The sequence below is a fragment of the Nicotiana tabacum genome, chromosome 8 (assembly GCF_000715075.1).
Source record: "Nicotiana tabacum cultivar K326 chromosome 8, ASM71507v2, whole genome shotgun sequence".
NCBI lineage: Eukaryota > Viridiplantae > Streptophyta > Magnoliopsida > Solanales > Solanaceae > Nicotiana > Nicotiana tabacum.
Window position 1 is genome coordinate 13065874 of NC_134087.1, and position 27845 is coordinate 13093718.

Below are 27845 nucleotides of genomic sequence, written 5' to 3' on the forward strand. Positions count from 1 at the left end.
CTTTCGTTACCGTGAACGGCCCTCTTGTCACTATGGCTAACTTGCTTTTATGGTTTTTCTTTATGTTTTACTTGCCCCAGTTTCACGTGGCTTGGGCTTCAAAGGATCTCAAGCTGTTCATATTTTCCTTAAGTGTCCCGATCATCTCCCAATGGCTTTATAATTAACTCTTAAGATTAGGCCCAAACTGTGCGCGCATGTCATGTCACTAGAATCGGCGTTGAACAAAGACAAGACAAAAGGATAAAAGAATTTAAACAAAGAAGATGACTGGAGGTAACAAAAGACCGGAATTTGCATTAGATAAGCGGTGAAACGGTTTGTATAACGAAAGAAGAAAAACAACTGGGGTACAACCTAGGAACAAACCTAAAACGAACCTAGACAACACTAAACAAACCACTATGACAAAAGTGGAAGGATAAGAGGATTTGACACAAGACAATGTCTGGATTACAACCCTGCCAATAACCCGGACAACAGAAATAATAACAAAATGAACCACCAAAACTCCTCCCTGACCAAACAAGAAAGGAGCATCTTTCCAATTGCCAAGCTCGGCATCTTAGCCACTGAATTTGGCATCAACATTACTGGGACCTCCACCAGCTTCCATCTCATTGTTCTTAACAAATTGCTTTTGGGTTCCCTTTGCGGGCTCGTTCTTAAGAGCCACCTCTGATAGCACTGAAAACTATGCAACACGCGGACCTTCGAGTATCTCAGAAGACGTCTCATATTCCTTTTCAAAACAAGTCATATTCAACATATGCATCTCATTACCAACAGGCGACAGACTTTGGCTAGTGTCTATTGCATCTGGATTTTGCATGACAATGTCACCTGCATCAATAAGCTTCTGAATTGCTTTCTTCAGCTTCCAACACTTATCTGTGTCATGCCCCGGGGCATCTGAGCAATATGCGCACCTTTGAGAAAAATCAAGCTTCTTTGACAGAGGGTTTGGCATTTTTATATGAATCGGCTTCAGCATGTCCAATTGCTTCAACTTTTGGAACAAACTGGCATATGATCCTCTAACAGGGGTGAAAGCCTTTTCTTTCTTCAACAAACTCTCATTCTTAAATGCTTGATTGGGCCGGAAACCTGATCCAGAGGGATTTCGATAGGTTTGTGAGGGTGGATAGGCATTTTGTGGAGCTGGGTACTGGGAAAGTGAAGCATGTTTTTGGGAGTCCTGTGGAGAGAAGTAGCGTTGGGGAGGGGAGTAGCGTTGGGAGAATATAGTTGGATGACGAGTGATGGAGCTACTCGGGTGGCTGGGAAAGCTGTTATAAGTGGGTAGATATGGAGAGTATGGGGGATCATCCGTTATTATGTTAGGTGCTTGAGTAAGGACAGAGTTCAAGAAGCTAGGCGGTGGTGGGGGTGGTGATTTACCAGTCATCCATGCCTGATACATGTCTGCCACATGCTGTCTCAACATTCTTACCTCTTCCTCCAACCCGTAGTCCTGTTCAACCAACTACTTTCGGGCATCGGTACCAACCCACTCAATTCTGTTGTTCTCTGCCATTGTCTTTTGCCTTTGTGTTGCAGGGAAGCGTTACTTTCAGGACTACAACCAACCACCTTTCTAAAGATTAAAAAGGAACAAAAATGAGAGCAACCGGTTAGCGTTAGGTTTTTTAACAGATAGAAAAATCACACATTGAGGATGCAATGCAACTAGGCAGTTAACCCTTTCTATCATGCATTTGCTTCAGTAATGTGCGTCATTCCGGCTTCTCATAATTGTTCTCCTTTTGAATGTCTTCCCTTTTTAAAAAATATTTTTTCTTTTTTCTATATATTTTTCTTTTTTGATGGTGGTCGAATCTTATGTGGATTGCCTACGTATCATGTCCCCGCATGAATCAGACCGGGCGTAGTTCTGCCACATAAATGTGAAAGCAAATTTTGGGAATTTTCCATTTTCTTTATTGAAATATTATAATACAAACTAGACATTTTTTTTTGGAAAGGAGAACAAACTCGAAGTAAAACCAATTATGGACTAAAAAACTACTGACCATTTTGATGCAAAAAAGAATATAAAGACAGACAACAAACTCTAAAAACAAAAACACTGACTCGAACTATGAATACATTAAAGCTCCAAAGGTTGGTGCCCGCGAGGCATCGTTCGGCCTTACCGCAGGCTTTGGTGCAAGGCCCCTTTGCAGATCCTTCAAATCTTCCATGATCTGGTGGACATAAATCTTTATTGAAAACAAAAAGGTTCCTTTTGCATTGTGCTCATCCTGCACATTTATTAAGGTGACTAAGCAAAAATAAAATTTATTTGACTCAACCAATTGGCTATTTTTTTAAAAAAAAAAATTCACAGATTGAAAGAAAGATCCGGTTCTGAACACGGCCTTTCAGCACTTCGGGAATGAAGATTTTAAGGCTGTGAGGGTCAACCGACCAAAACTCTAAAGGATGATCAAAAGTGGCCGTTTATGCAAAGTCAGCCTTCCGGTGTCCCTTTCGGGAACACTCGGCTATTCTTGCAAAAAACGACATCACCCGACTTATTTATGTTGACAATTAAAATTTGACATTTTTTGGCTATTTTTGCAAAAAGGGGAGGTTGGACCCGATGAGGGCTGCCTACGTATCTCGCATCCTATGAGAATCAAACCGGTGTAGTTCGGGCCACGACAATAAACTGATTCTAACAACAAGACTTGTTTAAACAAATTACACTAAAAAATGTTTTTTTTGTTCATTTTCACAAAATTTGGCAGAGTTTGCCGGTAACTCAGAATTATCTCTCTACACCGCTATTTTCTCTTTTTTTTATTCCAGTATTTTCAGAAGCCGGTCAGCATGCAAGTCTGTAGCAAATAAATGCGTCAACAAACATGATGCAGCAGGATGGTCTTTTTCATTTCAGGTTGCTTGTCCTAGATGGACCCAACCCCTGTGTTGAGTCCCCTAAGTCAAGTGCACATGATGCAAATAAGCGTTCCGACTAGGGATCCGGCATGAGGTTTTGTTATACTAGGTTTATCCTTGGTGTTTTGTTCTTGACCTGGCTTACCCGAGCGGAAAACTCGAACCGATGATGGGAATTGCGTACCGGTAACCAAAAGATCATCCAGTTTTGCAACTCCTCTGAATCCTCGTTCTATTTTGGGATATGACACTAACAGAAAGAAGTCACGACCAGCGTGCACTCCTCAAGAGAGAGAAGAGAGGGATTTCGTAGCAGTTTATATATACAGTTCAGATAATATCAAAGCGGTAAAAAGCAACATTTTAGCACATTAGGACAAAACATGTAATAAAATCAGATGATAAATAAAGCCAAATATACCAATTCATCTAAGCTCGAATTCTGAACCCTGAACCAGAGACTCTAGGTTCGGTCCCCAGCAGAGTCGCCAGAGCTGTCACACCTCCTTTTTCGCCCGCGCCCGCAAAGGCACGTAAAAGGGAGTTTTTCCAATTAAAGGACAACAAAAACGGGATTTAAGGAAATATTAGCGCTTAGAAGACACCAATAATATTTTTTATATGCATGTAGTATGACAAGATTAGTTTTTCTTTTGCTTAATTAACAACAAACTATGAAAGTTTTAAGTGGTTAATAATAATTTTTTTCCAAAAGAAAATATTATATTAAGTGGCCAATGATCAGTTTGGTTACTTTAATATATTTATTAATTATTAAATTGCTCTTTAGTATAGTAAAAAGTTAAGTTTTAATACCCAATAAAATTGACAACACTAACAAATTTCATGAATTTTAAAACTTTTATGGACTATAATGATGAAATCAACAAATAATGTTAAACCTAAATTATAAAACCTTAACATATAAAATTATTGAAGTAATTCGTGAACCTAAGGAAAGTGAAAGAAAAGTACTAAAAAATATTCATGTAACGTTAAAAAAGAAGAGCTAGAAATATAGAAAATTTGCATTTCAATTACGAGATTCCTTGTCAAATATCAAGATTCTTGTACACTCTAAATAAACAAAAGTCGTTCACATGATTAAGAGGTTATGCCACGAAAAAATATCTAATGATTTGAAGAAATATTTTTTCTTAAAAAAGTTGAAGGGCTGGCCCACCCTAGATCGCAACCATCTTAGGGCTCGGCTGGGCTAGCCATTTTAAGGCCCATATATATAGAGGGCCAGCCCGCCCTAACCCACCAAATTTAAAAGCCCACGAGGCTTGGGCTAGGTTGGGTTGGGCTAGCCCGTTTTGACAGCTCTAGATATAATCGCCTCAGTGTATATTTGCTCAAAGAAGGTTACATAAATGATATTTTTTATCCATGTATTTTTATAAAGAAAATGTCATCAGAATTTGCCACATTTGCTGTTGATATTGATGACAGAAATATGATTGGAACTCCAGAAGAGCTCCAAAAAGCAATTGAATATCTGAAGAAGAATCTGAGATGAAAGATCTTGGAAAAATAAAAATTTGTCTTGGTCTGCATATTGAGTATCTAGAAGACGAGATCTTTATCCATCAATTTGCATATACAGACAAGGTTTTTAGACGCTTTTACATGGATAAAGCATCCATTAAGTATGTCAATGGGTGTTTTATCACTTGAAGTGAATAAGGATCCGTTCCGATCTCCAGAAGAGGATGAGGAACTTCTCAGTCTTGAAATACTCTATCTCAGTGTAATTGATGCACTTATGTATCTTGCTAATGCTAACAAAGGTGGTGCAGATCGTATTGGTTATGCAGATCCGATCCCCATCTCTGTCACGACCCAAAATCCAACGCAGGTCGTGATGGCGCCTATCTTGTTACAAGGCAAACCTATTTCCCAAAATATTACTAGTAGATTAATTATACGAATTTAACAAAACATTTTCAATATTTGAATTTCTCATAAGTCAACCAATAATTCCAACAAGTCATATATCACTACCCGAACTCAGTCGAACCTCCGGAACATCCCCCAAAACAACACCAAATCAACCTCGAATTCAAGCCTAAGAACTTCTAAACTTCCAACTTTAGCCAATTCAAGCCAAATTCTACCACAGACCTCCAAATTATACTCCGGACACACTCCTAAGTCTAAAATCACCCAACGAAGCTAATCGAATCATAAAAATCCAAATCGGAATTCGTTTACTCATAAGTCAATTTCCGGTTGACTTTTCTAACTAAGAGACTAAGTGTTCACTTCACTCCAAAACTACTCCGTACCCAAACCTACCAACTCGATACAACTCAACACAACTGAACAACACATAAAGAAGCAGAAATGAGGGAAACGAGGCTATAACTCTCAGAACGACTGACCGAGCCATTACAATCTCAAACTGGGTACGTGTTAACATATGGAGGTACTGTCATATCATGACGCTCCACAAAGCAATCTATTGTTGCTACTTCTTCAGATATTGCTAAATATTCATGAAGCAAGTAGGGAATGCATATGGTTGAGATCAATAATTTATTTTATTCGAAAGAAATATGGTTTGGAATGTGAGAAAAGATCCACAACTTTATACGAATACAATGCTTCATACATAGGCCAATTGAAGGGAGGATTTATAAAAGGAGATAGAACGAACCACATTTCACCAAAATTATTCTACACACACGATCTTCAGAAAAATGGTTATATTAATGTGCAACAAATTCGTTCAAGTGACAATCCGACAGATTTATTCATTAAATCTTTGCCAATTTCAACTTTTGAGAAGATGGTATACAAGACTGGAATGCGGAGACTCAAATATTTAAAACAGGGTTTTATTATGGGGAGTAAAATACGTGATGCACTCTTTTTTCCTTACTAAGGTTTTTTCCTATAAGGGTTTCCTTATAAAGTTTTTAATGAGACACCTAGCAATGCCTATTACTAAATATGTGTACTTTTTTTCTTCACTAGGATTTTTTTCACGGGATTTTTCCTAGTAAGGTTTTAATGAGGCACATTATCTTTTAATGAACATCCAAGGGGAAGTGTTATAAATCTATTATATTATGGATGTTCATTTAGTACTCTATTATAAATAAGCTTCCTGAAGAAGATTATCCATACCTAGGACAATAAGCTTATCCTTTCGGTACTCCGTTATAGATAAACATTACCACCGGTAGAAGATTATTCATACATGGTACAATGAGCTTATCCTTTCGGAACTCCGTTATGAATAAACATTACCCTCGATAGAAGATTATCTATATCTAGTACAGTAGCAGCTTACACAGCGGTTTCGTAGTAGCAGCTTACACAGCAGCTTTGTAGTAGTAGCTTACACAACATCTTTGTAGTAGCACCTTACACATCAACTTTGTAGTAGCAGCTTACACAACAGCTTCCTTTCTTCTATAAATAGAGGAGATTTCAGTTCATTATGTACACCAGTTTGAAGTTGAATAATATATTAGTTTCTCTCTATACTTCTCTTTATTTTATAACAAATAGTGATTTTTTTAATATATCCAATTTATCACCCAAACAAAAAAAGGAAATATTTATTTACAATAGCTCACAAGTAGCTTGTGAGAAGCTTACAAACTATTCTGTAGGCAGGTTTTAACGCAGCTCCTTAAAGTAATTAACAAATAGCTTTGCAAGCAGCTAAATTAATTAATTAATTATGTATTCAGCTTGAAAGTGAAATAATTTATCAATCTTTTAAATGTGTTACTTTACAGTTTTATTTTATACTAACGCATTATCAACGAAAAGATTCTGCCATATTAGAAAAATATTTTGAAAGGTCATTTAGTTGGGAAATAAATTATTTAAGATTATAATAATAATAATGTGCGATGATAATGAAGATTAATTAATAGTAATAAAATTATTCTCTGAATATGCATTTTATTATATTGTTATATGTTTAGTTTATTGAATTAAAAATAGGATATATGAGGTAATATAATATAAAATATATGGTCTGGTTTAAACTAAATATATTGGTAAATCTTATTCTGAATTTAATTTTGTCTTTCTTTAAAAACTTTGAAAGAAAAGCATCAAAGAAGGACAAATAACTTGTTTTGTTATTTATTTTGGGAAGAGTAGCACCATAGGAAAGCGAGGGTTTGCTCTAAAGTCTAAAACCAAAGCAAAATCTGGAAATGAGTACTGAGCGAAACAAATAGCTAGAGCTCTGAACCCCAAATAACCGAAGGATTAATGGGTAAAAATGAGAGAGCGCAAGAGAGAAGAGAGAAGCGACGCCAAGAAATCTCTCTTCTCCGTACCATTCCTTATTCTGATCACCAAAGGTCCGATTTTTATTTTCCACAAATTTCTCCTCTTTAACTTTGTTATAAAGGCAGTCTTAATTACAGTCTAATTGGACTCTCCTTTTGCTTTTTAATCCATAAAAAAGTTCTCTTGCAATCAGTCTAATTATTAAGATTACTACTAATAATTTTAAAAATATGCACACAATCTTTTCCATTAAACAAAGTTTCTATCTTGCATAAGATATAAGATTTGAAGATTTGCACATGATATCAGCTAAAATTAACTGTTAAATTCATAATTGGATACCTTTTTGTTGAAAATTTGGACATGAATCTTTGTCAATTCAAGCGTTATATCGTGCTAGCGAAAGAATGAAATCTACGAAAAAGCTACAATTACAAAGTTATTCTATCAAAGTTGAAAGAATTTATTTTTCTAGGTAGGTTTAAAATGTCGGCCTTAGAGTTTACATCTTTATACGTTTAGTTATTAATAATGTATTAGCTTTCTTCAATATTTAACTAGTGAAAAATGCATATCTTTTGAAATTTTGAATTTGAATAATTTTCTTCTCTTTTATATGTAATATTAAAAAAGGAAAAATAATTGATTTTTGGATAATTTTATTTATAACAGCCAAAAAATATTTTAACGTCAAATGGTGTTATAGGTGTATAACAACCATTCACTATAAAAGCCAAAAAATATCGGAACAAACGAGAATGTTATAGAGAGGGTTGACTGTATTTCTTATCGACTGTTTGGTTTGGTGTATTAAAGGTCTTAAAAGGGCAGTTTTGTCTTTATACGTGCTTATCCATGTATTAAAAACCAATGTATTGCTAATGTCATAGTTTGCTATGTATAAAAATAGTACTGAATAGGGTGTATGATTAATACAAGTATTAGTTATACATAAGTTGAAAAATACTACCAAACAAGGGATTAATAATACCAAAGCTAATACATGTATTATTTTTTCTAATACATTCTACCAAACGACCCTTATAGATTAAAAAACATATGAAGAGGAAACAGTGTGTAGATGATGGAGCAAACTCTAGCATTTTCAATTGTAGCATCTTATGCTTTCTTGGGATGGTTATATTTGATGGCATTGGATACTTGCTCTGAAGCATAAAACTGCAGATGCTGAAGCACTTTAGCTTCCAATATATGTCTTTATAGTAATTAGTCTACTTGTGATATGCTTTACTCGGTAGTTTGTTCAAACTTCGAAGGGAGATGTGTTTCCATGAGCTCACTATTTAGGAAGGCTTTCCATATAGACGTGCATCAGTACATGAGATACAAAAATAAGTTAAGATGACAAACTCGAAGCAGCGCATTGCAGCATATAGTTGGCAAGTATCGTGTCAAATGTTTTAGATAATGATTGTTCGTGTGTTCTTATGATTATTAGACAAACAGCTTTGCACTGCAAATGATGCAGTTTTGGAATCTAATAGAGTGACCATATTGTTCTGTTAATGTATATTTTTGCTACCAGGAGATTAGAACTATAAAGATGTAAGGCATTTTAAGAACAACATTTAAAGAATAGAAACCTAAACCTGCTAAGCCTGGTGCATTTATTCTGCATTTTGCTCTAGCATTTTTAGATGGGAAACAATGTGACCATTTATCAGCTTAATGACATATTCAGAAAAGAACTATGGAGATAATTTGATTTGGTGTACAGTTGGTTTTCTTCCATTCTCTACAATCTGGCTTTATACTTCATGTCTTCATCTATGCAACAGATTAATAGACTTACTATAATCATAACATAAACTGATTGTATCAACAACAACAGCATACCACTAGTGGGTTCGGTGAAGGGTGGAGGGTAATGTGTACGCAGACCTTACCCCTACCTTGTGAAGGTAGAGAGGCTTTTTCCGATAGCCCCCCTGCTCAAGGAAAGCTATAAACTGACTGTATCATGGGAAAATAATCAGTTCTTTGATTCACTTTCCAATCAGCCTTGGTCATGAACTAAAATGATGCTCCAAGCCGTTTTGATAACTTTGGCTAGTTAATCCTTTTAGTTATGGGATCAAGATAATCACTAGTTCAGCTGCATAATTGTCAAGATGGAATATGGTTCATCCAGTCAAAATTGGTTTGCTTTAGGATGTTGATTCTGAGCATTACACTTATAGACGGTGGATGATTTTCAGATGGTGGTCAACTGACACTATTGTTGTCGTGACTGGTGCAAATAGAGGAATTGGATTTGAAATTGCTCACCAACTGGCATCACATGGCCTAACGGTTGTTCTTACATCAAGAGACACCCGTGTTGGTGAAGAAGCAGCGAAAGTCATGCAAGAAGGAGGTTTGAATGTGGTATTTCATCAATTGGATATTGTGGACCCAGCATCAATTCAAACATTTTCTGATTGGATAAAAGAAAAATATGGTGGTCTAAATATACTGGTACAGTGATACTCCATCTACTTTATTTTCTCATTATGGGCTAGCACTAGTAGCATATGCAACCAGATTGGTTTTCAGTATCTTACTGATATTAATTGGTGCAAGATTTTCTGGTACTTCTTTGTTTGAATGTGCTCTCTGTTTTTATTTTTCAATTTTCCTTTTTTTTTGGGTGGGGGAAGGAGGGTAAAGAGAAGCAAGAGGGGGTAATTATGCTATAGTTGCCGTTGCTTTGCTTTCATTTTGTTATCATTTTTGTTTGTTCACTGATTTTGGCGAATCTGGCCCTTCAGTTAATGATATGGAAGTGTTTAGATCAATAATGCAGGAGTCAACTTCAATTTCGGCTCAGATAATTCAGTGGAATTTGCAGAAACCGTTATACAGACCAACTACTTTGGCACCAAAAGTATGATTAAAGCTATGATTCCATTAATGAGGCCTTCTCCTTTTGGTGCTCGTATTATTAATGTGACCTCACGATTGGGAAGACTTAATGGCAGACGGAATGTAAGTGCCATAGCATTCCTTTTCACTCTTGTTTATTCTTCTCACTCTATTTGTCCTTTTTCATCTTGCTTACTCTTTTTGCAATACCTCAAGGTTCCCAAAGTGGAATTTGTTTCTTTAGGATGATTTTTTATTATGGTTCCTATGCTGGCATGGCATAGATTGAGTGCAGCAAATATTATATATGGTACATAGTTTCCCTTTTATGTATAGAGAGAGATGCTGTGGGTTTTCTCAACAAAATGGAATCATTGATTGTGAGTTTCATACACCTATTACACCTATTTAAAAGGGGCCTGGGGTGGCAGAAGAGTACTTCTTTTCATTTGTTTACTTCGAAATCAAGTTTGATCAATACTTCACTCTCATTGGAGTGCTTCTTAGGAGATTTTTGCAATTCGTCACAAGCAATAACTACTTGAGGTTACCTAGAACCTGTTGCTAGTGGGAGATAGCAGGTACCCCGTGAAATTAGTCGAGGTGCGCGCAAGCTACCCCGGACACCACGGTTAAAAAAAAAAACAAAATACTTGAGGTCTCTAACATGCAAACATCTTTTATTTCATTCACATCTGAAAAATGATCTGCTTTTGCTTGATGCCCACCAGAGAATTGCAAATGTCAACTTGAGACAACAACTGGAGGATGTAAATTCCTTATCAGAGGAACTGATTGATAGTACCGTGAACACGTTTTTGGAACAAGTAAAAGATGGGACTTGGGTATCTGGGGGATGGCCGCAAGTGTTCACTGACTACTCATTGTCAAAGCTTGCTGCTAATGCTTACACCAGACTAATGGCGAAGATACTTTCAGACAGGCCAGATGGTCATAAGATATATATGAATTGCTATTGCCCAGGTTGGGTGAAGACTGCCATGACCGCATGGGCTGGGCATACGTCTCCACCAGACGCTGCTGATACTGCAGTCTGGCTTGCTCTTCTCCCTGACCAGTTTGTGAGTGGTAAGTTCTTTGCTGAGAGACGTGAGATAAACTTCTAAAAGTGGGCATTGAGGACTAATTCCAGAATCAGCTCACTTTCTTTTGCTTTGGAACAAGAATGTGATCAAGTGCAGGTTGAAGCAATAATACTGCTTCATGGTAATTATGTTACGATCTGCCTTTGCTTACTGCCCAACTGTCTACTGAAAATTGATATTGCTTATGGGAAACTATAGCTATCGGTATAAATTGTTAAAGTGGCTACCTAGTCTTCAAATTCTGGAGGATGCATCAAAATTGGTGTCTAGTAGTCCAGTTCGGGATAGATTATCTGTGTTTTCATGTACCATTTGTAACTTTGGGATAGTACAGATTAGAGGAGCAGCATTCTGGTACAATTCGTACTCCAGTTTTCTGTAGCTCTGCAGGAGATCATGCTTTGATTAATTGAAATATTCTTTATGGTTTGCAAAGTGATAAAGAAAGAGGCAGATTTCGTAGAGGTCTTAGCTAGCAAATGAAGGGAATGGATGAAGCAACTATGAGTTCTGAGGAGTTCGACTTCTAAATTATATATTTTTCTATGGGAAACAGCCTCTCTACCTCTCCAGGTAGGGGTAAGGTTTGCGTACTCACTATCCACTACTCTCCTCGGACCCCACCCGTGAAATTATACTAGGTATGTTATTGTTGTTGTTATCCCAAAGGAATTATGATGTGATCATTTTGAGTCAAATGGTGGGATCCATGTGGGATTGAGATTTTGAGATATTCTTGAATTCTTATTGTATCTTCTATGATAATTTAGAATTTCTGGTAACCATTTCTAAGACATTTACACGTTTGCATATTTACCTGGTCTGATATTATTGTCCATCGTACGATACGTTTTCTTTTCTGTTCCACAAACCAAAAACTTAAAATTTGGACGGTAACATTATCTTGTATCATGATTTATGTTTTTAATGTGAAGTGATTTTTATAAAAGGATATTTATAATCTCAATATCAACTCATCCCATTTCTATTATGATTGTAGACAATTTTGAAATGGAAAGACTTTTTTATAATTCTTGTCGGGTAAATTGATATTTCTTGACTGTATAAAAAATCACTAAATCAAACCACACGTTTTTTTCTAAGTAGAATTCGACACTTTGACCATGGTAAAATATTTTTCTTCGCCGATAAATTTTTCAATTTACACCCTTCTCAGCCGTGAGTTAATCAAAAATATCCTTTTTACCTCACACAAGGTAGAAGTAAGATCTGCGTATATTCCATACTCATTCTACCTCACATAAGGTTGAAGTAAGGTCTGCATACTTTTCATCCTTTGCGGACTCTATTTGTGGGATCGCACCAAATGTGTTATTACCGTTGTTGTAATAATTCTTTTTTTTAATTTCACTTGAGAAATGAAGCATCATAAAGTGAGATGGACCTTATCTACATGGCAGTTTATGTTCCACATGTTTGCTTCTGAATTTTTCTAGCTGATTTTATTTGCTTACTTTTTATCTTTGCCGAGACATCTAAAAGAAAAGCAAAAACACAGAACAAGAACAAAATGTTTCCTACTATCAAATTCATCTTCCTTGTCACTACATACACTCTCTTGTTTCCTTCAATTGCATTTGAATCAGAGTCCACAGACCCAATTCCAGCTCCATGGCCTCACCAATTCCACGCAATTACAATCATGAACTACACTCAAGGTCTTAGGAAAGTGGACCTTTGGTACGACTGGCCAAACAAAAGGTACATGCATATAAACCAATACCAATTAGGAAAGACTTTGTATGATGTTGAATGGCAAAATGGTACTTCCTTTTATTTCACTTTGGATTCTACTCAAGAGTGTACTGTTAGGCATTTTCCAGTGGGAATTCTTAGACCTAATTGGCTTGAAGGTTCAAATTATATAGGACAAAGGTACAAGGATGGATTCCTTTGTAATGTTTGGGAAAAAGTTGGTTTCTTACGGTATTACGAGGATGCTGTTACCAAGATTCCTGTTTATTGGCATTTTTATGATGGTACGCAAATATTATTTTTAAATGTCTTTTAATTTGTTGAATTACGTAGACCATCTATTTTAGGGAAGAATTGTTTTTTTTTTTTATGCTTTATACTTGGGTTATAAATTTTCTGCTAAGACAGACTACTTGTATTAGAAAAAGGACCGTTCTTTTCGATAGTGAAATTAAGAATGAAATTCACTATTTTATGCATATATTCACTACTAATGAGATAAACTTCAATTTCTGACACATTTAAGGTAGTAAGGTTTTTAAGGTTTTGCTACTGGATTTTGCCATTAGAGCACTCTAACCGTTTCTTTAGAATAGACGCTTGTATTCCTGTTGATAAAGAATAGTTTAGTGCACAAAGTATTATGTATTCGTGCAGGGGAAAGTTTAGTTGCATCAGTGAAAGAAGTAGAATTTTCACCAAAGGGGATTCAAAAAAATTTAAAAGTAAATACGCGGAGTTTAGTTCAAAGGGGAAAGTTTAGTTGCATCAGTGAAAGAAGTAAAAAATTTCACCCAATAGTTTTGATTCGAACCCTATATTTGTCTTAAAAATTCATTAAATGTGCATAAATATATTATTAATTTAGAACCAGTAACTTAAAGTAATTAGAATCTCGAACTTATAAGCTTGAAATTCTGCCTTCATCTCTGTTAATGACTACTTTCACGGCTCGAATAGGAAAAAAATAATCAAAACATTCATGTAAGAAACGTAATGTAGCTGTCTTTCTCTCGTGTTCTTTTTTCCCTTATGATAAAGTTTAATGCTTGAAATGTGTGAAACAATGCAGGTTTGGTTGAACATATAATGACATTTGAGGTGGGAAAAGTGCTAGAGGATTCAAAGTGGCAAGCTCCTGCTTACTGCTTCAAGGAGGTCAAGAAAGAAAGTAGATCTTTGCTAGAAAACTTGATGTCGTGAACTCGGCGATCACAGAGAATTGACCTTAGACTGATCGAATAAGAGAGGTTTACCGCTTTCTCTTCTCGGTAGGAGTCAAAAAGAAAAGGCTCAAGAAGGAACTGCACTCGTTCACCTCTTTTGGATGCCCTGAGGTTTTTGTTTGAAGTCTTGGGACGTTATATTCTTTTTTTTAAGTCAGAGGCGGAACCAAGATTTCTGGTTAGTGTACACGTAGTGCCATCACTTCAATTTATATCATGGTGACATGAGTATGTATTTAGTACAAATTAATATAATTTTCAAAATTATTAACCATATATGTAGAGGCCTGACTATGCTACTTGCGCATATATGGCCATGGTTTGAGTTTTTAGTGCTATTAGCTAGTTTCCTCGTGTAATTTCAATGAAGCAATTCCATATGCTCTGATATTTCTGAGAACGGTATGTATGTTTCATACGCACTGCGTAATAATAAAAATCGATGTAAGGTTCAGTATTATTTTTTATCGCCTTTGGTTAGTATTTCATTTTTTGATATAATCAATATCGTTACATTTTATACTGCAATATTGACTCTATTATTTCAAAATTCAATGTGGCATAACTTATACTGCGATTAGCATTACGAAATAAAATACCTAAAAGTTTAAAGTAATTTTACTGCCCTTATCATTTATTTACTTTTAAAAACTATGATAAGATTGTAAAGTTTTACTTTGTATATCATATATTTCATTTTTAATGGAATAAACCAAATATTCACCAATTTTGTTCGAATCAAATGGCGCTTAAATAAATTATGTTAAGGGATTATGGTTCAATGAGTTGAATCACTATCTGGTCAAATGAGGTAGCAAGTCGGAGCCTAATGATCATTATAGATCAATGATATCAAAGTTTAAAATCACTAAGGAGCAAAAAGTAGAATAGTTATCATTCTTAAATATCAATCAGTGATTACTCAATTCATTTTTTTTTTAGAAATTACCTTTTTTGACACCTTTAGCTAATTCTTTCTCCATTTTCAAGATAAGAAAAAGGTATTGGAGACTTCATTTGTTGTGGAAAAAAAATAAAAAATGTAGTAGCATGATTTACAAATAGTAATTAAAAATAATCACAATTTTAAAAGTAATTGAATTTTAGCCACTTTTTCATGTAAAGACCAAATTTGAACAAAAATACCCTTAAAATCTGGCAAAATTCCAGCATAATATGTTGGAGTTCGATTTTTTTTTTCTTCACATGAGGTTCCAGCATAATGTACTAGAATTTCATAATGTGATGGAGTTCCAACATAATATGTTGGAAATTTATGCGCAGGAGCTCCATAATCCAGCATATTATGCTGGAACTTTTCCGTGTTTCGACTAGGGTAGTTTTGTCAAGATTTTATCCGCATAAAATAGTAGTTATTTTTTAATGATTTTGCAAATGCTGACTATTTTTCGATTAACAGTTCAAAAAAGTGGTTAGTCCATGCTATTTTTCCATGCAAGTGGGCCTTAGAGTTTCTAGACTAACCGCAAAGAGAAATTTTCACAAACCACTATTGTTTAGTGGTTATTAGCTTGTTATATCTATCATTTACTAAATTACTTCCTATAGTTATGTTTTCAGTTGTTATAGATTGTATTCAATATATTTTTGCTACTATATTCATGAATATAGTAGCAAAACTCGGCGAAAAATAGGGGAGTCCAGCTAAGCATAGTATGTATTCGACTGTATTCGCGAGCTGTATTCGTGAATACAGCAACATAAATCTGCGGAAAAATGGTCCTTTCAGTTGTTTAAAAAGGGTAAGTGAATCAATTAATGCGATAGACTCCTAATATAACTCAACTAACTCAATTATAACACGCATAATTTATATTTCCAGTTATAGAATATTCTCAGCCGAAAAATACCCCAAAACAGAGCAATCTCTAGAGATTCATTCCTGCCTTTCTTTGTTGCTATCGTTTGTGGAAGTTCTGTTTACTAAATAAAATTTGAAATTCATACAAATATATACAACAATCGGTATAAGTCGATTTTACATATGGCAATACACTACAATCTGCTAAATACATATGAATACATAATGCTTAATATATAGTAGAATACATATGAGTATATACTGTAGATATATTTGAATGCATATGAATACAAACTTCAGTATATATACACTATAATCTGTTGATACATATATAAATACATAAATGGAATACATATGAATACATACTGTAGATATATTTGAATATATATATATATATATATATATATATATATATATATATATATATATATATATACACACACATCAACTGAATACATTCCATAATTTACTAAAGGATTATTTTTAGTAAATTACTGAATACATACTGCATATGTATATTGAATACATATTGCAGATATAGTTGAATACATATATACATCTACTGAATACATATGAATACAAACTGCTCAATATATACTGTTGCGCCAAAACAGTGAAACAAAGTGAAGCTTTGAAATTATAAACTACTGAATAAACACTTTGAATACAGTGCATAAAGTGAATATATGAGTTGTTCTTAACAGAAAACCATCTTTACCAAAACAATATTCAAAAAATTATCTTCAGAAACTATATTCAGCGATAACTATTCTAAAACTATCTTCACAGAAGTATCTGAATCTGTCATTCGTCTAACAATCTTTGCGGGGTGCTTCATTGTCGCTTATGGCATCGGCGTGTATCTTCCTTATAAGCATAGTCCCAAATAAGGGCACCCTATCTTTGCCAGAGTAAATTGGCATCAATGTTGTTTGTGGAACCAATCCATAAATGCTCAAATTTGAGAGAGAAAATGGAGATGAATCAGTTGATAATGGTAGTTGTATTCATGGGGAAAATGTTGGGTTGGGAGAGAGATAGTGGAGAGAGATTGTGGGTTTAGCAAAGTTGTATACTATACGGTATTAGTGTGAGAGAAAGAATAGAAAGTAAGAGAAAGAAAAATATTTCATATCGTATTTAAAGACTTAACAATAGGAAGTGACCATAAATAAATAGTTTGCTATAAAACCTAAAAGGTAGCTATAAAAAATAATTTTTTAAAAAATATTTATTTATAGTACTAAGTAAGGTATAAAGGTTTGTTATAGGAGGTAAAGTTTCATAAAAGTAGCACGACATAGCCAGTTTTCGGACTGATCATTCAAAAATAGCAGTATTTACGAAGTCAATAAAAAATAGCCACTATTTTGCTGCAACAGAGACCGGTCTAGCATAATATACCGGAGTTCGGTGCACCTGTGTATGAACTCCAGCATATTATGTTGAACCGGTATACTTTGTTGACTCCAGTATAATATACTGGAGACTAGAGCATCGGTGCTCCAAACACCAGTATATAATACTGGACAATTATACTTGCTGGAACTCCAGTATATTATGTTGGAGTTCTAGTGTACTTATGCTGGAACTCCATCATATTATGTTGGAGTTCAAGCATATTTATGCTGGAACTCAAGTATATTATACTAGCGTATTTTCCGGATTTTGAACAGTATTTTCGCTCAAATTTATATTTACATGAAAAGTGGCTAAATTTCGATTACTTTTGAAACGAGGCTATTTTTGAACGACCAGTTATAAATCTGGCTATTTTTGAATTTCTCCCTAATATTTCCAATCGCAAAGTCCAGTGGGCATAAGCTGAAAGTGAGATTGGGCTAATAGTGGGCTTCAAGCCCAGAAGAAGATTCTACTATCTCTCAGTCCAGTAATGTGGTCGGACTCGAAAAAACAAGTGGTGGGGATTGAAAGGACGGAATGAGACTACTATTGCCAATGCTTCTACGCCAACAAAAAATATTTCTAAATTTTCCACATTTTCTGAAGTTTGTAATTTTGCAGAAAATTTGAGAAGAAAAAGAAGCTGAAGAATTTGATTTGAATTCAAGTTTATAAAATTCGAGGATGATTTATAGGTCAAATTATCTGTTATTAGAGAGTCCACTGTAAAGTGTTAAAGACCAGTATGTGCCCGGGCTCGGACTCGGTTTCGGACTCAAAGTCGGATCCGAACTCAAACGGGTGGAGCCGAGCTCGTGGAGCGGTTCTCAAGTCGCTGGTGCTTATCGGGGGCGCTTTGTTGGTACGGCGGCTCACTAAGTCGACCACACGTTGGGACCATGCTCGAATTGTCGCACAGTCACTTAGCGGTGAAAAGGTACTATTTTTTTGCTACGCTACAGTTTTTCTATTTCTGCTACTTTTGCTCCCCTGGAAATGTGAAGAAAGTGAGGTTAACTGATTTTTTTCGAGTTTTATTGTAGTTTTCCAAGGAGCAAGCTGTTAGGGATCCTGATAATTATTTTAATTTCAGGTATTATGTTTTCCGTTTATAATTTTCACTGCTACATGTTTTGATTTTGGAATTGAGTTGAGATATTGCTGCCAAATTAGCTTATCAGGGAGAAGGTTTAGCTAAAAACTGTAATATGTGTTGAATCTTATTAATTTGACTTTCTTAAGACGAAATTAGCCCGAGCTAGTCTGAGTTGAGGCTTAGTAGATTGATAAATGGAGGTGTAGAAGGAAAAAAAAAACATTACGTATTAAATGTTTATATATTGTCCAATTTGTATGCTGTTGCTTGATTGGCCTGCGAAGTTACAATCTTTAGGATGCAGCATACCTTTCGATAATTTGGATAGCAATCTTCCAATGACCGCGTCGGGCATGTAAGCATGTTTCTCTCCAGAAGTTTTGCTTCTGGAAGCATATGATCATTTCTTGATGTAGTAAAAAAATTGGTGGAAGTTCTGTTATTTAAATCTTTTATTCAAAATTCATGTTTTCCATGTATAGATGGCTTTCCTGTCCTGCTGCCGACATGGTAGATGGCTCTAAAGTTCTATATTTTGAACAGGTATGTCTATATCTTGCTTTATTTTCTTCCTCCATGCTTTTGGTTTGGACTCATGAAAGTCGGTTTTATGATGGATCTTCTTTTGTAGGCATTTTGGCGGACTCCCCATAAACCCTTCCGACAGGTGAGTAACATCCAATATTATTTTCTTTTTGTTCTTGTTATAATCAAGACTGTTGCATTATAGACCTGCTACCTTAATTTAAGTTTTCTTTGTTCTGTTGCTTTGGTTGCTAAAACCCAGATAATCATATAAGATGACATTGCAGTAGCTATTTTATTTTAGCTGCTCTTATAGTTAAGAGCACTCGAGCTCAATCAATTCTAATATAACATTCTGTTGCAGAGGTTTTTCATGGTCAAGCCTTGTGCAAAGGAGCTGAAATGTGATGTTGAGGTTGGTCCCGATTCATATTTTCTGTGGCCGGAATTTTCTCTAAATTCTAATATTCTACTCCCCTTGCTAAGCTTCTTCTTTTTGTTTGGCACGAGTGGCATAACACTTACTAGTAATCTAGTACTAATTAATGTAGAACCATCACCATTTCTTTTTGCATTATGTATAATAATGTGATTGGACACAGTTCTACTTCCCTTACATGCCTGTTCTCATGAATTATTACTCGTTTCAACTCTATGATGGGTGTGGGTGAGAGGATGTTTGGGTGTCTTTAAAAGTAGCATGAAGGTGGTCTGCTGGTTGTTTAGGAAAATACTTGCGCTGATGGTAGTGGGAATGATATACCTTTTGTCTAGTATTCATGCTAATACATTCTAGTTCCTTTAACATCTCTACTCTCAGTATCCTTACTTTTAATTGTTGGTGATACGTTTTTTTGATTGTTGGTGATAGAAACCAAGCCTTGCAGCCTTATTTTCATTCTTCGTCGCAAATAAGTTTTCATTGTACCTGTGCCAAATTCAGTTTTCATTATACCTGTGCCAAATTCTAGGTAGGCACATATGCCATCAGAGATGCAGAGGAGTACAAGAACTTCTGCGATCGCCCTAGGGACCAACGTCCGGAACCTGAAGAAGTTATTGGGGTAAACATTTGAACACATTAAGATCGGATCTCTTTTTTCTTTTAGTGTGCTTTACTCTTGAGTATAGGCTCAGGTGTGTAACTTTATACATACGTTCTCCCTCATTCCATGTCTCTGCTGCTTAAAATAACCAAGCCAACCATGACAAACTGTTTAATATATTCCTAGTTTGATTGTTATTTATGCTACTGAAAAATGTTTGGAACTTACTGTTTCTGCTGGGAAGTCATTTTAATTCTATTGTCATGCACAGGACATTGCTGAACATTTGACTACCATTCATCTAAAGCGCTGTGAACGTGGGAAACGATGCTTATATGAAGGTTCAACACCTGCAGATGGATTTCCTAATTCATGGGTATTTGCTTAAGTTTTCCAGCAATTTTACTGGCGAGATTCGCGTCATGATAGCCTGTGATGTTTTCTCCTTTCCTATTAAGTACTGCAAGTCTATTTTGCCTGTGTAGCAGAATGGTGCAACCCGCTGTACCTCCGAACTAGCTGTGTTAAAGAACAATGAGATACATGCCTGGGATAGAGGCTATGATGTTGATGGCAATCAAGTTAGTTCCATATGCTTCAAACTTGCCTTTTCCTTAAAAGCCTCCTAGTGATTCGTATCTCAATTATTCATTCATTTGTTTGAGGAACCGACAGCCTCTGACAAGACATGTATTTTTCTCCCAATATTACAGGTTTGGGGTGTAAAAGGAGGTCCTTATGAATTCAAGCCCGCTCCTGCTTCAAGTTTTGACGATGCATTTAATCCTTTGAGTTTTGCTTCCCAACCTGTGGGGAAAAGAATAGAGGGTTCGTTTGTCCTCCAGGAGTGATTTCTTGTTATATATTCACATGTCCATACATAACAATGTAAATCATTGAACTCATTTAACATTATGTTTAGAATCTACTATTACTTTATTGGGTTACGTATGAGAATTTTCTGTTCTTGGTCTAAGAATGGTGTAGGAGTTGATCCATCTTGGAAAAAAAGTTTTTGCAAAATTATTTTGGAAATCAAATTCCACCTAGTAAGCGTTTTGGACAATTTTTGAGTTGAAGTTGGTGAGTGTTTAAGTTGAAGAAAAGTCTTCTGTAGATGTTCATGGGTTCAGTTTTAAGAATTGGTGTTTGCCGAAGATGATTGGAATTTGCACTCCGACAAATTGGATTATTCACAGGCCACGTGGGATGTGATGTCATTATTTACCAATATAAGAACATAATTCACGTATGAATGCTTATGGATCTTTATTACTCATCTTGTCCATATAAGTGACTCTTCGGCTTTTGATATACCACTTACGAAAATATTAACTCCTAGAAGAAGAGAAAAAGGTGTTTTGACTAAATTACCATGAATTAAAATTTGTATATTATTAACTTGACACATTAAAATATATAAATAAGGGCAAATTTGAAAAAATAAAGTTAATTTTTTCTTGACTATGAAAAAAGATACTACGTACTTATTTTGGACTAAAATAAGTAAATGAAAAAGTCATTTATTATGAACCGCCGTATTTATTTTGGACTAAAATAAGTAAATGAAAAAGTCATTTATTATGAACCGGAGGGCTTATATTTCTAAGACTACTAACTTTCAATATTGAAGGATCCCAAAAGCAACAACTAGCTCACAAGCTTGGGAGTTTCTTCAGCAAAATCATTATTGCAGTGTATGATAAGCTGATGAACACTCTAATTTCTGATACTACATTATGAAAATATCAACTACAACAACAACTACCCAGTAAAATCCCACAAAGTGGGGTCTGGGCATTTCCGAAAATTCCAGGACAACTCTATCTTTATTCCCCAATCTGGGCGGGCACCCAGGGCAGGGACTCCCTAATAAGTAGTGAATGCAACAGGAAAAGCCACTTTTCCAAGAATGCTTAATGGCTTAACATCTATATGTAACAAAAAAGGCAATAAGTTTCTGGCACGAGTATGAGAGTAGAAATCAGTACATACCTATTTTTCATAAGACTCATGCATAACTACAACAAACACTATAGGTCCAAAATGAATGTGTCGTATCCCAAAACTACTTGGTAAAAATTTACACTTTGGATGAAATTCAACAACGTTGGTACAGTAGAAAGGTTTGGAGCCAGGGACTAAGAAGTGAAAGAAATCATCTCACGAACCATCCTCTACCAAGGTTTTAGGTCGCCAACTGGACCAGCAGTCCAGTTTAAGAACTTCTCTCCAGGCTTCAAGTAAGTGCTCTTGTCGTGAGGCAGTTTACGTGCAAGTCCATTCAAAATCTGATGAAAAGCATCACCTGATTGAGCAGGTTGTGGAAATAACATTGCCTGCTTCATTGAAGGATTGGCAAGCAATCTCTGCTTCCTCAATATTTCTTCCGGTGGAATAGAAGTGAGAATGGTGTCCAAAGTTGGCACATCTTTCTCTGCTACAAACACGCCAATATCTTCCCAGGGGATTGCATCAGCAAATGGCAAGACAATGTCATCTGCTATAATAACAGGGATGCAGCCAAATATAACTGCTTCAACCAATCTTGGACTCCATGGTGCCCACCCCAGTGGACACAAGCAAAAGATAGCTCGCTGCATATCTTCATAGTAAGTAGTTGGATGCTCCGTAGAAATATCAAAGAGAGGATTGTCTTTAAAGTTCTCCCACACCGCTGCTCGGGCGCCTCTGAAGGGAAAAGTAATCAGAGTTAGTTACTCTCTTTCCATGTCTTGGAGGTCAGTAGACTAAATGAGAATATTTTCAGTCAACTTTTTACAGTAATAGTGATTTCATCTAACATCTATTTAAACAATATTCATCCAACTTTTCAGAGAAAAGAGAAACAGTATAATCTCAGAATTACAATCAAATAAATCAATCAACTATGCATTAATTCTAGATCCTGATAATTCTGTATTTAACTTCACGTATTAATCAACTTGGGAAAAAAAATACTAGGGCCTTTTGATAAGTAGCTATTTTCAATCTATTTAAGTGTTAAAGAAACTTAACCAAATGTGATTTATTCATAGGTATGAGCCTTGATTATACCTCGCATAGTAACCACCTTCTGGGTCATTTCCGACGTCATAAAACAAGCCTCGGAAATAAACAAAGATAGATCGGGGAGTATCTGGAGGGATCAAGTGGGATTGCATTTTTTGTGGGGGAGCATATGGAGGAATTGTAATTGAGCCATCTTTCAAACAAACATGATTTCGTTGTCCAAAAGTTTGAACCAGGGTAGCACGTTGGAGCAATGGAAGAATTCCCCTCTCAATAGCTTTTTCTTCCTGCAATCGCACAGAATAACACAGTGTAACCAAAACCTATTTGACCTTGAAAGTAATGACTGAAAGTTACAGTTGAAAATAACAAAAAACAATAATCACGAACCTAAGGGATATTTATTAGCAACCTTTCCCTGGAGTCTATCTAATTCTGTGGATGTGTGTGTTTGAGAGAGAGAGAGAGAGAGAGAGAGAGAGAGAGAGACTCACTTGATAGTGAAAACAAGCACCAAAATCATGGGGTGTGATGAAGAAATGATCAGCTCCCTCTGTCCTATTCCAGTACGGCCAATTAGAAGCAATAAGTTGTATTGCACTCCTCATCATACGTGGTGACTTAAACGGTAAGGGAAGGCCATTCGGTGTCAGGTCACAAGTGGTGTAAACAGGGGTATAGAACCAATCTGCTTCCTCAGGATTAAAGGTACGGACAGCGCTAGATAATAGGAAACGATGCATATAGATTTCAGCAGCAAACATGTGGTTGAGGCATCGTTGGTCTTTCTGCAGAATTTTCTTGTTGTATTTGCTGGGAAGCTCATAAACAAAAACTTTTAATCTCCCAACAGGATCATCTTCCAAGACATCACCAGCACTTCCTGAATTTTGAAAATAGAAGGAAAATAAAGGAGTTGATACTTAAGCGTTTTAAGCAAGTATCCTATGTCATTATACGCTAAACTGTGTAAGCAAGTGAAAAGATAATTTTTATTTGCTCAGAAGAATTTGATTAGTATTTTGTATTACAGTTAAACTTATTCAGTTGGTTAAAAATATATTCTTCTTTTTCTTTTCTTTTTTTACGGCAAGGTAAAAAGATGCTCCTTTGTGATCACAAGAATGGTTCTATGGTGTCACTAATGACATTATAATTATTCACCAACAAGTTATATCTGATGCTGCAACATTTATTTATATCTGAATTTCCACTCCTTTATAATATTAAAAAAATATCTGAATTTCGACTTAAATACATGTATGATGCTAAAAAAAATACATGTATGAAGAACCAATCTGTTCTAATGGGAGTCTGAAAACACTCCTTGGAATTATTGATAACCCTCGAAACATCAAAATTACGGCCTGCCAAAGTCTTCAATCAAGTTCTTCATTTAGCTTAAAAGTTCAAATGCAGAAGACCATTATACATAGTTTCTATGAAATCACTTCTCTCCACCTCGATTTTATTATGCAAATTGTCCTCCACCCTTTACTATAATCAATTGTACAATGTGCTATGAGTCAATTGTCTACATATTTAAGTTTTTTGAGATACCAGTCTAATGTGAACTCTGAAATCTGATACAAATTCAATAATGAAGCTCATGTGAGAGCTCAATGTCTATAGTCTGAAAATAAGGGGCTAAACACTTTAGTCCTCATTTCATTAGTTCACTGTACAATTATGCATTCAATGTGCCTCTACAGAATTCTCCCACTATAGTCAACATCAAGTGGCAGAAAATATACATGAACAATAGAATAATATGCCAATCATTTTCCTAGATTACTACCACACTTTGACAGGCGAACTTTTAAGAAAAAATACCTCATTTATCTGTATTCAGGCTTAGCTCTAAGGTGAAAGTTGATTTTCATCAATCTTAACTTAGATCTGGATTTAAACTTCTAAGTATCAATCACGGATGCTCCAGCATCAAGAATTATTCAGACTAACATGCAGATAGGTAAATAATTCAGCTAACGATGCCCATTCATCTCCACCTCATCTTATCCTACATTCTAGCTAATTAAACCCCACGTTTTGTATGAGACAGACTTGCAAAATCGACATGTGTGACAGTCAGGATTTAATAACAGCAACGGTGAAGCCAGGAAATTCAATATGGGTGTTCAAATTTTGAACACCCTTCGCCAGTGAGCTATGCAAGGGTATTCAAAGTCTATTTTTAATCAATAACAAGCAATATTTTACCTTATTCGTAGTATAATTTTTCGGCAAAGGGTGGTCAGTTTACCTGAATAATAGTATACTGTTTTATCGCACCTACAGATTCTGAATCTCACTAACAGTATGAACATCATCAAAGAAGGATACACATCTTTGGAGGCCAAAAACACATTAACTATACAGATAATGCCATTACTTAGGCAGTTAGCAACACCAACCATTACCAGACTATTTCATTCAACATACATTTACAAGTTAACCAAACGAAACAAACAACGCGATCAAGAATGCTATTCCTCATCGAAATGATCTTACAGGTTAAAGACTATTATGTCCCTACAAAACTAACAATTCATGAATTAGAACAGCTGAAGAAATCAATAATTTTGCAGCCTATAAACAGAAGCCTTATGCAGCAATTAAAGCCAAATCAGTAAAACCTAACTTACTATGATAAACAAGTATTCCCATCTCAATAAGACATGAAATTGCTTATAATTTCAACCTAAACCACTACAATTAGCACCCAAAAGGAAATGTACCTGATATTCTCTCAGTTTGTTCAGTCCTATGAAATTTCAAGGCTTCAATCTTCAACAAGAGAGCAAGATAAAGAAGACCAACAAAACCCCAAGTCCAATTCCTCATTTTTTTTTTGTCTCCCTTTTTCAGGAAACAAATCTTTAATTAAAGTAATAAGTCTGAATGGACTCAAAACAAGAAAAAGACCAGAACTTTAATGGGTATGCCTTAGTGACAAAAGAAAGTTTGGAACTTTCTTTTATTAATGGGTAGGAAGAATCAATAGTTAGAATGTCATTATATGAGTTAGTTGATATTACTAAATATTTTCTAGATACTGGGGTTCTTTCAAAGACAGCTAAGAAATGAGAGGAAAAAATAGAAATCTTGGTGATTCTTGTCTTGCAAGCAGAAAGAAGAATCGAGTCGAGACTGATAGAGAAATGGGGTTAAGAATTTGCTTCAAGAAACAGAGAGGAAAAGAGAGGAGGGGGTGGAGGGTGGGGTGGGGTGGGTTGGGGGTGGGCTAGTTGGGTTGTCAATTTTCAAGCAACTGCTAAAAATAATTTCTTCAAAGTTGGTAATATTATATTGGATGTATCAGGTAGCAGTAGTGGTGCACTGGAATGGGAGTATAAAGAAGGTGTATTATTATGGGAATCTGATGGTACGAGCCTTTCATTTTTGTGTTTGGTGGATGGCAAGTCAAATTTCATGGAAATTGGAATTATGAGTCAGAAAGTAGTTAAAGACTCCTTAGGTTGTTTTGCTGTCAAATTTTTTTTCAATGGAGTCCTTACTAATCTCGTTCTTGTTTATATATTTGTACTGTTATGATAAAAATCAAAATATGGTGGATGTCTACTCTTCTTCCATGATCTTTCTCTCAAATGGTTAATGACATATTCAATGACATATTTTCTATGTTCAATGACATATTCCATGACATATTTTCTTCACTTTTCATGCTTATATAAAGGCCTTGTAATAGATAGAAAAATACACACAATTGAAGAAGAAAATCCCGTCCTTCTCTCTATCTTTATTTCTTGTTCATGTTTTACTAAATTGCTTTTATTTCATAACACGTTATCAGCACGATGCTCTAACCAATTGTATATATATATCTACAAAATTTTTCCTACATCCAGAAAGATTACAATTAGAAGCCATACATATCATCACATAGTTAAATGTAAAGAGAAACTACATATGGTAAGTAATGAAATGTAAGAAGGTATGATTATCTTATACTTGTCATTCCTTTAAAATCTCATATGCACACAACTTTGTACTACACATGTATTGCATAAGTACATATTAATATTACATCTTTTATATCACATGAATGGAATAAAATTTTCGAAGTTTTATATGTTAAAATCATAGTAGCAGTTAATTGTTGATATGATGCATGTCATGGTAACCAATGATATTTTATATAAATTGTCTTATGCATATTTATGTGTTAACTATCTTCAATCTGTCATGCCGCTTTTAACATTTTCTTTTACTTGGATGAATATTTTTTTTTCTTTTGGATTTTTACACTTGCATATAGTACCAAAAAAAAAAAAATTGATCATACTGATTAAAAGCATAAATCATCTTGAAGAAAATAATAAATACTTCACATCTTTATCTAGGTTGATTAATTACTTCTTTGAAGTTTGGAAAACAAACCAGCTATTGAGAAAATATACTTCATAATTTATGGTCGTATCATTTGAAAGCAAACAATGATTAGTATGACTACTAGAAGAGGTATTTTTGAGTATCCATAACCTACTTGATGTTTGCTACTAACTTACAATTTTTAAGTATTTTATATGAATGATGCACAAGCTACAACTGGTAAGTTGTTACCTATAATGTCACTTTTTAGGTAATATAAATGCTGAATTTATGTATTAGTACTATATATGTGTTGTTACCTATATGGTGTACTTTTGATAAATTTATTCACTAATTGCTTGGTTGAATTGAGTGAAGGAAAGTCATGGCGTTAAATCAAATCCAATAGGTAGGGTATACCCCGAAAACAACAATATTTTTGAGAGAGACTCAATAAATATTATGACAATGATTTTATGATCCTTTTAAACTCTAATAGAATTTAGAAAAAATATTCTGACTACAAAC

General features: G+C 35.1%; 4 protein-coding genes across 7 annotated transcripts; 3 read left to right on the plus strand and 1 right to left on the minus strand.

The window, feature by feature from the left end:
• Positions 1–7018: 7018 nt before the first annotated feature.
• On the plus strand, positions 7019–11923 carry LOC107793914 (short-chain dehydrogenase/reductase 1-like). Its single transcript, XM_016616362.2, has 4 exons — positions 7019–7238; positions 9387–9645; positions 9961–10155; positions 10764–11923. The coding sequence occupies exons 1-4, from the start codon at positions 7147–7149 to the stop codon at positions 11157–11159; spliced, it is 942 nt and encodes a 313-aa protein (XP_016471848.1). The 5' UTR covers positions 7019–7146; the 3' UTR covers positions 11160–11923.
• Positions 11924–12067: 144 nt separating this feature from the next.
• LOC107793915 (uncharacterized protein At4g14100) lies at positions 12068–14537 on the plus strand. Its single transcript, XM_016616363.2, has 2 exons — positions 12068–13138; positions 13927–14537. Exons 1-2 carry the CDS (start codon positions 12670–12672, stop codon positions 14055–14057), a joined length of 600 nt encoding a protein of 199 aa, XP_016471849.1. The 5' UTR covers positions 12068–12669; the 3' UTR covers positions 14058–14537.
• Positions 14538–17810: 3273 nt separating this feature from the next.
• LOC107793916 (chromophore lyase CRL, chloroplastic) lies at positions 17811–20924 on the plus strand. 4 transcript variants are annotated; one of them, XM_016616364.2, is made up of 9 exons: positions 17811–18243; positions 18350–18399; positions 18885–18945; positions 19034–19069; positions 19292–19342; positions 19899–19991; positions 20245–20349; positions 20459–20554; positions 20687–20924. In XM_016616364.2, exons 1-9 carry the CDS (start codon positions 18052–18054, stop codon positions 20822–20824), a joined length of 822 nt encoding a protein of 273 aa, XP_016471850.1. In that variant the 5' UTR covers positions 17811–18051; the 3' UTR covers positions 20825–20924. The 4 variants fall into 4 exon arrangements, with proteins under 4 accessions (XP_016471850.1, XP_016471851.1, XP_075075088.1 ...); XM_016616365.2 differs by having other exon boundaries at positions 20462–20554; XM_075218987.1 differs by lacking the exon at positions 19899–19991.
• A 772-nt stretch (positions 20925–21696) lies between these two features.
• LOC107793917 (putative beta-1,4-xylosyltransferase IRX10L) lies at positions 21697–26417 on the minus strand. The gene is made up of 4 exons (XM_016616366.2): positions 25724–26417; positions 23480–23868; positions 23031–23272; positions 21697–22664 (listed from the first exon to the last, which is right to left on the minus strand). The coding sequence occupies exons 1-4, from the start codon at positions 25827–25829 to the stop codon at positions 22151–22153; spliced, it is 1251 nt and encodes a 416-aa protein (XP_016471852.1). The 5' UTR covers positions 25830–26417; the 3' UTR covers positions 21697–22150.
• Positions 26418–27845: the final 1428 nt, after the last annotated feature.

Bases quoted from the DNA above. Each gene is read 5' to 3' on its own strand.
- LOC107793916 (XM_016616364.2), top strand. From the start codon at position 18,052: ATGTGCCCGGGCTCGGACTCGGTTTCGGACTCAAAGTCGGATCCGAAC. The intron at 18,946-19,033 runs GTATGTCTATAT...CTTCTTTTGTAG, and splicing joins AAGTTCTATATTTTGAACAG to GCATTTTGGCGGACTCCCCA. The intron at 20,555-20,686 runs GTTAGTTCCATA...CCAATATTACAG, and splicing joins ATGATGTTGATGGCAATCAA to GTTTGGGGTGTAAAAGGAGG.
- LOC107793915 (XM_016616363.2), top strand. From the start codon at position 12,670: ATGTTTCCTACTATCAAATTCATCTTCCTTGTCACTACATACACTCTC. The intron at 13,139-13,926 runs GTACGCAAATAT...GAAACAATGCAG, and splicing joins TTATTGGCATTTTTATGATG to GTTTGGTTGAACATATAATG.
- LOC107793914 (XM_016616362.2), top strand. From the start codon at position 7,147: ATGGGTAAAAATGAGAGAGCGCAAGAGAGAAGAGAGAAGCGACGCCAA. The intron at 7,239-9,386 runs GTCCGATTTTTA...GATGATTTTCAG, and splicing joins CCTTATTCTGATCACCAAAG to ATGGTGGTCAACTGACACTA. The intron at 9,646-9,960 runs GTACAGTGATAC...GGAAGTGTTTAG, and splicing joins ATGGTGGTCTAAATATACTG to ATCAATAATGCAGGAGTCAA.
- LOC107793917 (XM_016616366.2), bottom strand. From the start codon at position 25,829: ATGAGGAATTGGACTTGGGGTTTTGTTGGTCTTCTTTATCTTGCTCTC. The intron at 23,273-23,479 runs GTGAGTCTCTCT...GTGCGATTGCAG, and splicing joins GTGCTTGTTTTCACTATCAA to GAAGAAAAAGCTATTGAGAG. The intron at 22,665-23,030 runs GTATAATCAAGG...TTTTCCCTTCAG, and splicing joins GAAGGTGGTTACTATGCGAG to AGGCGCCCGAGCAGCGGTGT.